Source organism: Spermophilus citellus (assembly GCF_964194105.1).
Source record: "Spermophilus citellus genome assembly, chromosome: 7".
NCBI classification, from domain to species: Eukaryota; Metazoa; Chordata; class Mammalia; order Rodentia; family Sciuridae; genus Spermophilus; species Spermophilus citellus.
In genome coordinates, this window is record NC_138188.1 from 105503156 (window position 1) to 105520573 (window position 17418).

The following is a 17418-nucleotide window of genomic DNA, read 5'->3' on the forward strand; positions in this document are numbered from 1 at the left end:
AAAATTTAGCAAAGTAGCAGGATACAAGATCAACATGCAAAAATCAATGACTTTCTTATACTTCTATAATGGAACTGCTCCATATCGTGAGGTTATAAAAAATTCAACTGTCATATTAATGTTATTAATTTAAATTTTAGTTTAGTTTTATTTCTGTCTTATTTTTGTATTTTTTATGGGCATAAAGAAGTATGAAATATTTAGATCTTCTTTCTTACATAAGTTATAGAATTTCTAAAAGTAAGTCAAATTGAAGATCAGAAAAAAGTTTTCAAAGGTCTGTACATTATTTTAGCTTTATACACACACACACACACACACACACACACACATATAAACACACACACATATCAGATCATTAGAGACCAAAGCACAATATATATATATATATATATATATATATATATATATATATTGTATATATATTGTGCAAGGTTATATATATATATATAATATTGTGCTTTGGTCTCTAATGGTCTGATTCAAATGGAGCTACAGTAGGTTTCCTCGATTTTCCTTGCTGTAATAAATTTTCCCTTTGAACTCTCTATAAAAATCAACATACTTTAGTCTTATTTTTCTTATTTGTCATTTTATTTCTCATTAGGTAGTATGATTTTTTGAGGGAAAAGAAATATGTGTCATAATATAGAACAATGCTTTATATAAGAGTTATTCAGTGAAAGTTGAATAGATGAATGTATGGAAGATTAAGAATGTCCTTTTATTATAAAATGAGAAAATACAAACATAGAAACAAGAATAATTTTCAAGGCTCACATGTAGCAACTACAAAAAATTCTTCATTCAGCAAGTGGTAGTAGTAGAAATAAGTTACATATTAAGGTATAACTATTAAATATAATTAATTAAATTATATAAAGATATCAATTATTAGGATTATCAAATATACAGCATAAGTATAACCATGCCCTCTCCCTTACCTATGTCAATCATCCTAAGTACATCACACTACTCTTTTCTAATTAGTTCTGGTAGCCTGGAAATCTTTGTTAAATAGTCAAATTAATCACTACATGTACATTGGACGTTGTATAGAAGGTGACACCTTTTTGTCACTAAGGCTCTAGTTTCTCCTTAGACCAGAAAACAATGTAGTTGTTCGTTCAAGGATTATTTCTATTATTGTTATGATCTTCTTCATGTATTTAATTGTTATTGTACTACAAAGTCTGTTTACACTGGAATTCTACCTCTTGATTCAATTCTCATTTCTGAAACTAGAGTTCTTAGACTTTTCTTCTTAATCCCTGAAATATACATGTAATATTGAATCTTCCTTTGTTTTTATTTGAAACTCTGTATTTACGTCTTCATTTGTGGATTTTCTATAGTCTTCCTGTGATTCAAAAGAGGATCTTAAATCCTCTTTGAAATGAATTTCCTCCTCTTCCTACTGAAGATTGAATTGAAAATTAACCTTTCATTGCCTAGAAACATGACCATCATACTATTTCCTATGCATTGTTATTAGATATCCCTTTGTGGACAGTAGTTCTAGACGTTAAGTTTTAATCAAAATTGCCCAGTGTCTTACAGTTTACACATTAATGATATTGTTAGTTAACTCTAATTGCTTATGTGATAGCAGGACTTTTAGCATTTTAGATGTAGGATGTTATCAGTAGGATACTTGAATAGGTGGAGTTTAGTTACAAGAGGGAAGTTGTTTAAAAATTCAGGGAACAAAACAGAGAATATAAATTGGAGATTCTAAATGGTTACAAGATGGAATCGTATTATAAATTGATAATTCACATTCTTTTTTAAAAAAATTGATCTGTCTAATGTCAGAATTTTGTTCAGCTCTTTTGCCAATTTACTGGCTCCTCTTCTAAGTAAATTTTAGGACCTTTTAATCAACAAGATATTTTAGCAAGAAATAACTGTGAACTTATTCTCATTCTCAAGTTTTAAGACATAGTACTACAGAGTACAATTAGGCCAAACTAGAGAGTCTGATTATGTTGTGAATTGAAGACTCTGGTAAACTCCTGCATTTACTATGTAAGAGTCATGGTTTCTCTGGCTATGGAGCAGATCCCAAAGCTGGTCAGAAAGCCCTTTGGGGAAACAAGAGAACAATAAGAGTTATGGAAGAATACAGTGGATCTCTGACCTTTCAAGTTTTCTTTTTACTAGAAAGTGCTACATATTTGGAAACTGTAAATAATTTATAGTTTTATGTTGATATAGCTACCACTTCTCTGTGAACTCTGAAATTTATGTTTTATATGTACATAATTTCTATTTGAAGTTAATCTTATCTAAATAATGAACAATATGGCCTGGTAGAAAGAGGTAATTTTGGTCTTAGGCAAGTAAAATTAAAAAAAAAAAAACTGCCTCTGTTTATTCTTCATAAAACAGAAATATATATCTGTTTTGTAGTGCTATTTTCTCATAGGAGTTGAGAATAGAATGGTGATTACCAGAGGCTGGGACACAGAAGGCAGGGAGGAATATGAAGAGGCTGACTAATGGATACTTAGTTTCAGTTAGATGGAAGCAAGAAACTCTGGGGTGCTAATGTACAGAATGATGATTACAGATAACAATAAATGTAGTGTACATTTCACAAAGCTAGCAGAAAGGATTTTTTAATGTTATTCTCCATAAGAAATGATTAATGTTTGAGGGAATAGGTGTTTCCCCTAATTTAAACATTATTCAGTGTAAACATGTATTGACTATTACAGGATACCTTATTAATATATACTTTTATGTTAAAAGTTTTAAAAAGAAATAATGTAAATTCATATATATAGACACTTGTGATTATCGTTTTTAATGATATCCAATGTTATTTATTCCATATCTTCTTACTAATAACTAAATACTAATTTAGCATATAGTAAATCTTATGGTATACATAGCTATCAATACCTAATAATTATAAGGAAAAGATATTGCTGAGCAGATATAAAATTTAGATATTTTAATTATAATTTTCTTTCTTTCAGAATTACTTACTGTCATCTACCTTTCCAGAGTAAGTGGCTCTATGTTGGAACAGAAAGAGGAAATACACATATTGTAAATATTGAATCTTTCATTCTTTCTGGATATGTTATCATGTGGAACAAGGCAATTGAACTGTAAGTTTGAATTTGAATATAATTTTATTTAGCTTAAATACTTTATATAGTTATGTAATTATATTGATGAGAGTTATTTGACACATGTATTGCTATTTTATAATTAATTTGAATGAAAATTTCAGCCAAAATAAAACCCTAAACGATTTAAAAAATAGATTTGGTAGTATTAATATGTTAATTTGAAGTTTTCCATATAACACACACACACACACACACACACACGCATATCCAGTTTGATGCTAAAATAGGATCATTCCACAGGTTAAACATGGAAAGCATCTGGTGTTATGATCAACTCTGGTGTAACCACTTTTGGTGGGAATGAATTGTTTTATGTAAAAATTTTCATGTTCAATGCACATGCTTTTTAATAATGCTTTTTAATACTTTTTTAATACTGGTAGCAGCATTTTATCAAAATCTCTCATTTTGTGATACACACATCTTTTTTTTTGATATGTGGTCGATAGTAATCACTGCTCAGGCTTTAAGCACTAATATTTAAGTTTCTGCATATATAAAACATGAAATGTGCCAAATGTGAAACTTTTTTGAATTTTAAGCCATCTATTTTAGTAAATTGAAAAGCAATTATCCTGGGTTATTCAGAAAGCAATTTTTATTTAACAAATGTGTATGTTCTCTATGTATTATTAGGTCCTTAATAAGATATGTTTGACTTGAGGCTAGCTCATTTTCTCTCATATGTATAACAAGTTCCAAAGTATTCTCCAAAATTCTGATTAAAACATTGTGGTGTTATGAAGCTTGACTTTGGCCTTTACAATAAATATTTTCTAATTCTAATGTTTAATATGCATGTACATTGCTTGATAGGGAAGTTGTTACTAGTTATACTCTTGTTACAACATTTCTTTTTTTCTGATCTAAAGGGTCATTTATTCGAGATAGTTGTCCCTCCCACATTACATTAAGTACTGCTCTAGAATACAATCTTTGCATATTGTTCTTTTATTTTTCTTTATGTGTGTGTGTATATGCATATTTTAATTTTGATGCATTCCACAGTGGCTACTGATTGACATTAATGTGATAGTTACACACTACTATTAATTTTCAACTTTCATTTATGTTTTCAATGTAATCAGTTATGAGCTGTTTTATTCTTACTTGTTCTAATGTTCCACTATTGCATATTTTTAAAAACATTTATCCTGGGACAGTTCAGCCTGTTCATATGCAATACCTGCCTTGTTCCTCTGGGCTTTTAAATTCATGATCATGGGTTTTATGATAATAGATGACAGCCTAGGGCAGAATACCAAGGAATATTAATATTTAATATTTAATGATGAAAAGTCTACAGTATAACTATCAAGAAGTTGTTGTAGTGAATGGGAGGAAGATAAGTAAGGATATATCTAGAAGAATTACTGGGCATTAATTAGGTGTTGTTACATGAATTTAAGTTTATTGGTAATTCTATCCAAAATAAATTTTGTGGAATTTTCAGAATCTAGAGTCCACAAATGCTTTTATACTTTTTAGGTTGATTTCTCATGACCATAAGTTCTGATAGTGGTGTTTTGTGAGTTTTGACAGTTTAATAGTTAGAGAAAAAGTCATACATAGTATGCCAAAATGTAGATAGTTTAGGTAATACTGTGAAAACATTTTTTTCCCTTAAGTTTTGATGTCTTTTAAGTTAAAAAAATTCTTCTTAAAAATTTTATTACAAATAACAGAAGTTTAATGCTAGATTATTTTCTAAAGTAGCATGTTATACAGTCTCAGGGTCTGAAAGGAAGCACCTTGCTGTTTCCCAAAGTATATTTCAGTGATTCCCTTACTAGAACCAATGGAACAGAATTTAATATACCAATAATTTTGGAAAATATTGCCAATTTGCAATGCCCATTTGCATAGTACATACTCTAAGAGGTTCCATAGGAAAAAATTGCTTTAATTCAGTTTCCCGAACTTTTAAATATGGAATACTCTTTATGTGAAACATCTTGTAACTCTAATAGTTATTGTAGAGTACTTTGGTAAATATGGTGCAATCAAGCCTATGGATCAGATGGGGGATTTTGATTTATTGGCTATTATTAGATTTTAAAGGATAACTTAAGGACATTGACCTTTATCAGAATCATTTATATCTGTTATAGAACACTTCACTTATGTATAATTGGTATGTTACATAGAAATGTGGAAAGAACTACCAAAATCTCTCTAAACCTTTTATGAATCCCTATTTAGTTTTTCTTCCATCATATATTCTAGAATGCAAGTCATAACTCTGATTTCTAATTATCACAATAATCATAATATGTAGTATTTGTTGAATATTTACTGTTTTGCCAGTTAAACAAGTACTTTTCCACTGAGCCACACTCTTATCCCATATGAATATAATTTTAATCCTCACAATTATCTAGGGTGGTCAGTGCTATTTCTCTCCATGTGTAGATAAGAAAATTTAGAATGAATCCACCAAAAAAATTTATCAATGTCTAATGAATCTGTATTTATTCCTATGGATCACTCTGAGGAGTCAGTATTAGGGGAATTAGAATTAATTAATTTGGCCCTTTTCTCTGATTCCAAATAATATCTAAGACTTAAATATTCTTTATTGTTTTGTGAAGAATCTTTCATGGATGCTTAAAATTATGCCAATTTAATCATAATATGATTAACCTTGAACAATTACATTATTAAAAAAGGCTATGGAAAATTGAGCAATAAACAATCTCTGTGTCAAATCATATCATCTTTATAACATAATTATATTCAAAAATGACATTAGTTAAACTAAATATTATTAAAGAAACATAGCAGACATTAGAGTATAAGAGAATTAAAGTCATATTGACAAGTTTCTTTGATAGTGTGATGTTGAGTCATGATTATGTTATTGATTGCACAGATAACCAAATAAATGAGACATAACTGATAAACTAGTTTCCCCAGTTTGTAAGTTTTTTGTAAAATGATTATCACTAGAGTGAGTTTCTTTTTAAATCAAAATATACTATTCTTTAGGGACAAAATCAAAGATTTGATGTCTAAGGAAATCAGGTACGTACTTTGTAGTTGTTTGAAACAGATTTATTGACTCAGCTTTGTGGCTGTATATATAATTTAAAACTTTCAGAAACATATATCAGATAAAAGATAATAAAAGTCCCATTTTTATGTGGATCAGTGTTCTTAAATCTGATTTTTAAAAAATCACAACTACTTCAAAAGCATTAATAGGATAAAGAACAGAACTTTGTGGAAAAAAACCCCGAAACTCAGTTAATCTCATTTTAACCCCAGAATATTGGCATCATATTTATTCCATCATAATCTACTTTCTTTATTCAGTGTGTAATGGTCAGGTATTTTAGTATTTATTTTTTGATTGCTGTTTTGAATTGATTTAACAGGTCCACCAAGACTCATCCAGGTCCTGTTGTACATTTAAGTGATAGCCCAAGAGATGAAGGCAAAGTGAGTACAATACTATTATTCTTATTTTTATTTTACTCATTCTTGAAAACAGGTTTTTAATTTTTATTTCATGTTGATATCTAGCATTCATAACATTCAGTGTAATCTAAAACTTAAAATTTGTTGACTGTATGAATGAGCTAATGAATGAATGAGTGAATGGATTACTTGTGCTAATTATGGTTCCTAATTAAGTCTTGAGTTTCACCTAAAGCTAAGTTTGGTAAATACTCGTGGAATTTTGAGGAAGGTAACATGTAAAACAGCTTTCATTTTCAGATATTCTATGCTTAAACTTATGATTATCAATGTCATTTGTCTCTGTTATTAAAGTTTGGCAGTGATAAATGGCCAATGTTAAATAATGTAAATTAGCCAATTTTGATTTCATAAATATGTACTATTATAGAAAATGTTATCAGAGTACAGAAATAATCCTGTTCATCTTGATTATTTCATAACTTGCCTTTGATGGGAAGGAAACAAAGTTAATAACATGAAAGAATCTAAAGCATCATTACCACTATAAGTAATATGTTTAAGTGCATAATTTTTATTAAATCCTATAGAAAATGTTAATAAATTATTTAGTGTAGGTTTGATTTTTGTTTATTTTTAAGAATAGAAACTGAGTTAGATTTATTACGATAATGAGTTATCCTACAAAAATTAAATCTGAAAAGCAAGTCCATCCAATATATCAACATTGGACTTTTTAAATTGATCCATAAATGGAATAGATTCCAGTTAGGTGTGAACAGAGTTTATGTACTATGTAGAATTCACAAGATACTTTTAAAATTCATCAGAGAAAGAAAGTTTTTAAGAGACTCCATTCTTGAAAAAAAAAGTACAGTGTGATATTGGTGCAATGATATACTAGAAGACCAGTGGATCTGAATAGATTCCTGAAATGGTTCAGGTATTTTGGGAAGTTTTGTACATTTTAGAGAAGGTATTTGAATACATAATTAACTTATTAAATAATCAATCTTGACCAATTGACTAGCCATTTTGAAGAAAAATAGTAAACCTCTACCACAGAAATAAATTTCAGAGTAGAAAATACATAAACATTAAAATTATAGGTCATAAAGTATTTTAAGGAAATTATAGCATGTAGATTATCACTATGGAGTAGGGACACATAAAACCTAAAAATTTTCGGGATGAAAATTTTCAAGATGATCATAATAAGAGATTGACAGCAAATTAGGAGGTAATATTTCCCATATAATAGACAAATAATGAACATGCAGAATATATAAAGAACTTGTATTAAATTTTCATCATTTGTAGTAAGGAATCAATAGTAATGTCTAATAATGCAAGAAATAGCAATATAAATATACTTAGAAATATGAACGTCAATATGCTAGAAAAGAGTTAAAAAGATGAAAGATATTTTTATTTATTACCTGTAGAAAGCAGTGTTTGGAAGTAAGGAGGAAACAGCTTCACTAACAATTAGGGAAATACAGTATATCATTTTCCCCCATCAAGTTTGACAAAATATTAAAAGTTAAAAACATTAGTAATATCAAGTAATGGAAAAGGCACTAAATAATACGTATATATGCCATTATGGGAAACATAGCATCATCAACTTTTTAAAACATATATATGTTTTTTATTCATTATGACATAGAAAATCTATTTGAGATCTCTAAACTGTTTATGTGCCTTAAGGGACAAAATATTTAAAGCAGTCTAAAGGTCTATTAATGGAAAATTGAATTAATGAATGCTGATACATATATAATGGAAAGCTCCTTAAGACACCTTTTTAAGAGAAAAGTTGCTGAGCAGTTAGGTATAAAACCACTAAAACAATGTACTTATATTTCTATATTCACAAGCCTAAGAATAAAAGCCTGAAAGGATATATACAAATCTAGGGAATAGATTGGAAATTAGAATTGGGGGAAATGGTAAAAGGTATTTCTATTTTCCTTGTATTATTCAATTTTCATGAAAGAATATAATGTATGATAATTGTGTAATTACAAATTAAAAGGAATGTAAAATAAATGAACATTGACATCAAAAAGCAATTCATTTGAATCATGGCACCACTTCTTACTAACATAACCTTGAATAACTCATTTTACTTCTTATAGACCAGTTTTTCCATCTTTTATCATGTAAAAATTTCTGATTTTTTTAAAAAAATTGTCTTTTAGTTGTAGATGGATGCAATACCTTCATTTAATTTATTTATTTTTATGTGGTGTTAAGGATTGAACCCAATGCCTCGTGCAAGCAAGGCAAGTGCTCCACCACTGAGCTACAACCCAGCCCATGTTTCTGATTTTAATGTATTCAATTTTAGATGTCTTTCATTTGATTAATACCTTTTTTTAGTATCTAGTAAATCTTTCCATTCCTGAGAAAAATACAACCCTACTTTTTAAAATCAGTTTCAAGCCTTTACATTTCATAAATAGTTTTAAAATTTATATATAATTTATTTTATGTTGGTTTGATATAGGGATATACTTTTATCATTTATTGGATCTATTTTCCACTTTCTTGTAAGACTCTTCATTCACACATCAAATTTCCATCTTGAGGGTGGATCATTTGGGTTTTCTCTTTTATTGTATGATTTATCTATTGTATCAGTGATACACTTTATTTGTTGTAATCACTTACAAAATGTCTTGATAATTGGTAAGCTGGTCCCTTTTCTTCTTCCAAGTTATCTTCGTTATTCTCACCCTTTATATTGTATATGGATTTTAGGATCAGTTTATCAAGCTCCATATAATATCCAGTAGAGATTTTTTTTGAAATTTGAACATGGAGAGAAAATTTATGTTTAGCATGTTTGTTCTATCCATGAACATATATTTATTTTTGTTTTGTATATTTATTTTTGTTTTTCTATAACTTTATAACTTTTGTTCATAAGTCTTAGGTATCTTTTGCTAGTTTAATTCTATGTACCTTAGAGAGTGATTGCTCTAATTAATTTTTCTTAAAACCAGTTTAATACTAATTGATTCTTACTAGTGTATAAAATACTATTTTTTATTCAAGTATATTTTGAATGTTTTGTTTTTAATAGTTGTCTTTATATTCTCTGCCATAGTCTATGTATAAAAGCATAACAAATGTGATCAAGTTGTTTCTTCTTTTCTTTCCTTTTTCTTTCTTTTCATTCCCACCCCCCACCCCCCCACCCCAGCTAGGACTGTAGCGTAGTGTTGAATATAAATGGCTTTGGTGGGAACTTTCTTTTGTTTTTAACCTCACAGGAAATGCTTCCAATATTTCAGCATTAAGATATTTGTTGCTGTTCTTTGATTTTACGACATTCATGTTTTCACCTATTTCCAATATTCTTTTAATTTATGAATGGTATTGAATTTGTACATGTATTGATTTGACTATCCCTTAATTGTTTAATTTGGTAAAATATGTTATTATATTGTCTAATTTACTTTTTTTTTTTTTTTGCATTTCTGGATAAATTCAACTTGGGAGGGCAAGGTTCCCTCAGAGGCTTGATGGTAAAGTTACAGAAAGAACAAAGTTCCACAGAAGTGTTTCACAGAAGTGAAATAATATCATAGAATCAGCAGATGGACCATCTTTCTCCCTAGATATCATTTATAAAGAAACTGTGTATTAGTCTATCACACAGAAAAGGAAGCTCTTGAACTGAAATACCAGTATTGAATATAGTAATGAGTATGTCTCTTCAAATTCTCTCTACTTTTCTTATCCCCCAAACCCTTGGCTGCTTGCTTTACCTCAGGACTTTGCAGGGTTAATTAACTTCATACAGTACTGCTTCCTGAAATGGACTAGCTATACCCAGAGTCTCCAGCTCCTCTCATTGGTTCTGGAAGATGTGCCACAACATAAGTCCTGGGATCTGGCTTCCTTAATAGTTGCTAAAAGGGATGACATGACTCTGAAGTGAGGGGAATGTGAACTTCCTGTGGAGAATCATTGACTGGTATTAGACAAGAGGCAAAAATAAATTCCTCCTCTTTTCCTCCCTTTCCACTTGGCTATTCTGAATCTTTTTTATTAATATAAACTTTCAGAGACATCCTGTAAGTTCATACTGATGAAATACCTGCTAAGTGACTACCTCTATCTTTTCTGCTTCTTCTCATGAAATAGAGTGATAATGAATTATCTTACTGTTGCTTCTTTGCTTTAGTTTGCTTTTCTTTTAATATTGCAATACTAGGACTGCGCTTTTCCATGAAATATTAACTCTTAAGTCTGTCTCAGGCTTTTTTCTATAGAACCATGGTTAAGATACTAATTACCATATGTCAGGGATTAGAAACTATAGTCCATGAGTCAAAAATCTTGCCTGCTGTTTTTGTTGTTGTTGTTGTTTTATTTGAACACAATTGTGTTCCTCCATTAATGTATTGTCTTTGTGGTTTTTCCATAAGAGAAAAGTTGAACATGTGTGACAGAGACTACATGGCTTGCAAGGCCAAAAATATTTACTATATGACTCTTTACATTAAAAGTTTATTGAGTCCTGTTCTAAATTGTAGACTCTCAGGATGTAATTTTGGAGTTGAATTGTATCCTTTCTAAAATAAAATAATCTGTTGATTGTGCCAAGCAGAGTGGTATTGGATCCTTCCACATAGTCACATCACAATTGTTTGAACCTTTTCTTATGATATTAGCTGTGATGAGAGGCTGTTCCAAAGATAAGATGATGGGAGATAAGCACTTGTGGCACTTAATTTATATGGGGGCAATGATAATTGTAATAATGATATAAAATAGCTTTCTGTGATGGTACTTGTATTAATTTTCTATTACTGATATAAACTATCAAAAATTTAGTAGTTTTTAAAACAACAAAATTTATTATATTACAGTTCTCTGGGCCAGAAGTCTAACACAGAAGTCTTATTGAACTAAAATCAGGGTAATGGCAAGGTTGCATTCCTTTAGGTAACTCTAGAAAAGAATATGATTTCTTTCCTTTTCAGAGGCTGTGTATATTCCTTGGCTTGTAGCTTCCTTTCTCCATCTTCAAAGTCAACAGTGGAACATCTCCTGACTCTTCAGCTATCATTGTATATCTTTATGACTACATCTGGAGAAAGTTATTCACTCTTTTTCTTTTTATTATCTCACAAAATAATTTATTGGGGTCATTTGCCAAATCTTAAGATACACATTTGAGGGTAAAAATGCCTTCTTTTTTAAAAACTGTATCTAAAGGTTTTGAGGATTATGTTTTGTTGCTATTTTGAGTAGTTTTTTATTCTGCCTACATCTTATCAGAAGTTAATTACTGATTTAGGGAATCAATGTTAAAAATAGATCCAGGATCTGTTTATAAGGAGACCAAATGCATAGCTTTGAGAAGTCTCATTTTTTAAGTTAGAGCCTCGATAAAGAAAAAGTATCACCCTAACATTTGGTATATTGGTTTTATAGGGCTATCATAGCAAATTACCACAAAGTGGGTGAATTAAAACAATAGAAATTTACTTTTGGAGTCCAGAAGTCTGAAATCAAGGTGTTTGTTGGCCACACTGTTTCTGAAGGTTCTAAGGGCAAATCTTTCCTTGCCTCTTCCAATTTAGATTTTTGCCTTTATCCTCACATGACTGTCTTCTCTGTGTCCTTTCTTCTTCTTCTTCTGACCAACAGAAGTGCCAGTTTTACCATTTCTGGGGGAGAAGAGTTTCTCTTTTCTGGGAGACTGTGTAATGACTTCACTTGAGTTAGTTGCTTTGCACGATGATGATTATTTATATTTGTAAGACCACCTTCAATGTTATTACCTTCAGGCCAATAACCAGAATCACCTCTCAGGACACAGAGACATAAGTCCTCCTCTATGAACAAATAGATCACACATGAAAGAAGTATAATTCCACCAAAAGAATTTAGGATCTGTCTAATACTATCAGTCACCAAGGGAATTTGTTTGGGAGTGGTTTTTGAGGGTTTGAACTTGTGGAGGCACATAGAGGAGAGTTCATTTACAACGGGGCACTCACCCATGATTTGGAATTTAATACTTTGGCAATGATACTTTTATCTGGTCTTAGTAATTTTCTGGGTTGGCTTTTTGAAGCCTGGACTCAACAAAGCCATATAGTAAATAGAGATATCAGAAACTTTTAGCATAATATTAAAGAAGGGATCAGAAGACTTGGGGAGATGGTAATTTTAAAATGAATATATTGTGTTTTCCCTGGTTATTCACTTCATGACTGTGTTCCCTCTGAGGCCTAAGGACACTGTCCCTATGTAACTTAATGAGGAATATTCTGTAAATGTATGTATCTTTGAGAGACTTGGTAGTGACTATCCTTTTTAGGCCTTTGTTGACAGTAGGAGACAATGGCAGAGAGCCAGTGTCCATAAATCTATGAGGATTAAATATTATGGATAGATAGAGGCCAGGTTGCAATATTTAACCATCTGGCAGTGTGGATATAAATTACCATAACAGGTGGCAAAGTTGGAGTGGAAAACATGAACTCTGTGATAATAACAAATACATGATGATGTTTCTAGGAGCAGAATTAGGTGACCAGCTTATTTGAATTTTGTTTGATTTGCATAATTAGAAAAAAATTAGGAGAAGTTTAGTTTTTGATATTCACCACCAAAATGTAAAATTATTGTATCTCATCATGTTTTCAGATACAAGTGAGTTCAGAGATCCAGAATCAATTGATTAAAAAGAGCAGTCAGTTCTCTATAAAGAAGGATCCTGAAATTCCCTCATAAGCACATATAGGAAATATAGGAATATCTATAGTCATTTGCAGGAGCAGCTATTTATTATTATTTCAGGATAATAGCTATAGAGTCAGAGCAGACATTCCTACTGGGAGATCCAAAAAGCATAGTTGTCCTCCGGTTAGGGACTAACTGTGTGTGGAACTAAGTAATAAGGTGATAAATGGAGTTTGGGCTCAAGACAAAGCTCACAGTAGATCCACTGGGTGTATAAATACACCCAACCATTTTTTTCCAAATGTATAATTTGGATAGATGTGCTTAGTAACTGAGTTAATCCTTGTACTGTTTTCCTGACATTGTTATTAGGGCTGTAATAGGAAGGGAAAATTGAAATTCCTGCCTGCCTCTGCCAAGATTATTTTAGGAAACAAGGTTGCACCTCTGAGGGAGATGAAAAAATTAGACTTGAACGATAAAATGGTAATGGTCATTCAGGAATGATAAATCCTTCCTGAATTTTGGGGGTTTTGCCAAAAAACAACATGGATCTAGGTTGGTAATAGTAAACCACTGTGAAATTAGTCAAGTGATAGCTTCAATGACATTTGCCTTGTTTTTGATACTCTTATGGGTGAAGATCAGCACCTCCTATGGTACTTAATATACACTGATTTAGTAAAATCTTTTTTTTAATCTATCAATAATCATCATCAGAAAATATCAACATCAGCTTGATTTTATAAGAAAGGACAGTCATATAAGTTTACAATCTTTCCACAGATTACGCTATTTTTCTTAATCTCCATTAAGATATAATCCTGAGGAATCTTGGTTATCTGGACATTTTTTTGAAAGCACACAAATTCCCTTTGACGATTATATAATACAAAATGGGTGAGCAAAAGTTGCAAGTGCCTATATACCTCCTAAGAGTTATCTGTCACAGGGTGAAAAATAAATCATAGAGTCAGGAGACTGTCCTGCTTGTGATTTTTTTTAGATTTATGGTCTGAGGCTTACAAGGACATCTCATTTAAGTAAAAGCATAAGTTATTGTACTTCCTCTTACTTACTTGTTGTCCTCTTATTGAACTTCCTTACACAGCTCAAAGCATATGTTTAAAAGGCTAGGTAAAATGGATAATTCCTTAGGGAAATTATCAACACTAAAACCAAAGGAAACAGAAAATTTAAGAAAATGAGAAAGGTATTAAATTATTACTCCTACCCTAAAATGTCACATTTGTGGGCCTTTGGGGATTTGGATAATAGAATATAATGCTCTTGAAATTATCGCTGTGAATGAATTTTTAGGTCATCCAAATGCATGCCAATTTTAAGTAGGGCCTAGAGAAAAAGGGGCCTCTTTACTAACTTACAGCTATTTTTCAAGCTATCTTGCCTCCACCCTACTTGGAATCCATAATTTCGTAGATCTGATAGAGCTTAATGTATCTGGTAGGTAAGACTATTCTATTGGAAGGCCCACTAGGTGGGTCATAGTAGCTACTCTCTGTTGTAGAAACTGAACCATGGGACATTAAATGACTATGTAATCTGAGCTGTCCTTTATGAATTAGATGTTGCCATATTCACTAAGTTTTAACACTGGGTGGGAAAAATAGTACATTGAGGAGTCATTTGTTGAGCTGTCCAAAAGACATGAGTAAATTAGATTTAAAAGAAGCCGATCTGTTGTAGCAATGTATTTCTCTGAACTTACATAGATGATCTCATGGGATGAGATGGGAGTGAAACATTTAAAACCAATTCACAGAAAAATAAAGACTTTACGCCTTCTTCCTATACAGGTCCAATGATTAATTGGCACTAGCTAAACACAGACGACTACTCAATTAGATCTCTACTAGGGGTGACCCTGAATAATCTTGGAAAAGAAAATTGTCACAGTGGATAGAGCCACAGAAATACACTTAACTGTATATTTTGTATAGAGAGACACAATAATTAAAAATTTAAAAAAATTCCCTGTACTTGGAAATTTTAAAACTCTTCATTAACCAAATATAAACAAATATAAAATACAAATAAAAATTTAAGAGTAATAACCTTTAACAGTAGTAAATGCTTACATATCAGGATCCATGGGAAATAATTAAACTAGTTGCTATAAATAACCTATAGCTTTTAATATTTATGTTACTGAAAACTGTAAATTAAAATGCAAAGATTTATTATTACACAAAAAGCTGGAAAAAGGAATAAGAACATAAAGCAAAAGCAAATAAAAGAGACAAAGGTAAAAGTAAAAGCAGATCCTAAATTATCTCTCCTAATTTTAATCAACATACTACTTCATTTAGTGGGGCATAAAATATGTAACCAATAAAAATAGTGAAAAATGAAGATACACTAAATAACGCAAACATGGAGGATTTATACTATAACAATGGAAAATTTTAAACACTTAAATTATTTTACATAGCTCAAATCATATATGTTTAAAAGGCTAGGTAAAATGGATAATTCCTTAGGAAAATTATCAACATTAAAATGAAAGGAAACAGAAAATTTAAGAAAATTAGAAAGGTATTAAATTATTATTCCTACTCCAAAACACCAGACCTAGATGACTTTGCAAGGGAAATTTGCTAAAATTTCAAATACTGGATAATCTCAGGGCTATATAAACTGTTCAAAATCAGTCATTGCTAAACTATAGCCAGTGGGATAAGTCTGACCTGCCTCTTGTTGTTCTAATTAAAGTTTTATTGGAGATTATAGTTGGAAAACTTTAAATATTTACTGTCTGTTCAATTACAGAAAATATTTACTAAACCTTATTTCCAGTATAGATTCAAAAACAAAAATTTGCAAGTTATTTCTATGAGGCATTTATAAAATTGACAACTCAATTATGAAGATGCACAAAAAGACGATTATGGAAAATAATAGCATCATCAAGATGGTAGAATAGAGAGCTGTAGCTGTAGCTCAGTGGTAAAGCACTTGCCTAGCACATGTGAAGCCCTTGATTCAATCCTCAGCACCTCATAAAGATAAATAAATAAAATAAAGGTATTGTGTCCATCTACAACTTAAATATATATATAAATGATGGCAGAGTAGAAAGGCTGGGCCTTCTTTTTCTTCACAAACATTGATTCAACCATAGTTTATGTATAGATTCTCTTTGTTAAAAATAAGCTAATTAAAAGGTTTCTGCACCCTCAGAGAACATAAAATCTTTCATCAAAGCCAGTAAGGAAATTCAGTATAACCTTTCACCAGAGATCCTGCTATATGTAGTACTCCATGACAAAGAAGAGATTCATAGTCCTCAGCTTTACCCACGGGATGGAAGGGCTTTGATCATATATCAGCACCTCAGCTTTTCCAAATGGATGTCCAGAGGACTGGGTTTTGTCTTGAAGTAGTGAAGGGTCTGACATAATCTATAAGTCCAGGAGAGAATGCAGACAGCAATTCAGGTTGATAAAAACCATTGATTCTCTCTCTGCTTATCACAGAGACAGCAGGTTAAAAAAAAAATCCCAGCTCTCTTTGCTTGCCTCTTATGATGGAAAGAGTTGATCTCTATGTTCAATTTCCCACTTCTCTGGGAATACCTAAAAACTAGTATCTGTCTTACTGACTTAAATCTCTGATGAGTCTGACACAATCTGGCTATATGGGGAGAACCAGGGTGGTGGTTTAGACTGATAGATGTCATAGCTACACCGAATGGCTCAGCATAGAACAGACAGAAATCACCACTGCCTGCTTCTTTATAGGAAGGGGTAGAATTATAGAGGCCCTCAGAGTTTTCAGCCAGGCTGATGGTGAGGGAGTTCTCCTATGGGAGGCAATTAGGGGAGCTTGGGAGATGAGCTTGTTTTGTTTAGTGCCAGACACCAACAAAGAGATTAAAGAAAAGTAAGGAATGTGACAAATTTCCCCCAAAATAACAATATAATTCTTCTGAGACCAGTTCCAATGAAACAGATTTATTTTATTTACCTGACAGCTAATGACTCTCATAAAGATACTCATTGAATCAATAAAATCTTATGCATGAAAAAAATGAAAGTTTCAACAAAGATAAAATTTTTAAGAGTGCTAAACAAATCATGAACCTGAAGAAAATAACTAAACTGAAAAAATTCCTGAGAGATGA

At 31.0% G+C, this 17418-nt stretch overlaps 1 protein-coding gene across 1 annotated transcript in view; it reads left to right on the forward strand.

Moving 5' to 3' along the window:
- Positions 1 to 17418, forward strand: part of STXBP5L (syntaxin binding protein 5L) — a 356600-nt gene that overhangs the window by 98534 nt on the left and 240648 nt on the right. Inside the window, exons 6-7 of the mRNA XM_081302277.1 lie at positions 2985 to 3119; positions 6521 to 6584. Of these exons, the coding sequence (XP_081158403.1) occupies positions 2985 to 3119; positions 6521 to 6584 (199 nt within the window). The remainder of the gene's footprint in view (positions 1 to 2984; positions 3120 to 6520; positions 6585 to 17418) is intronic.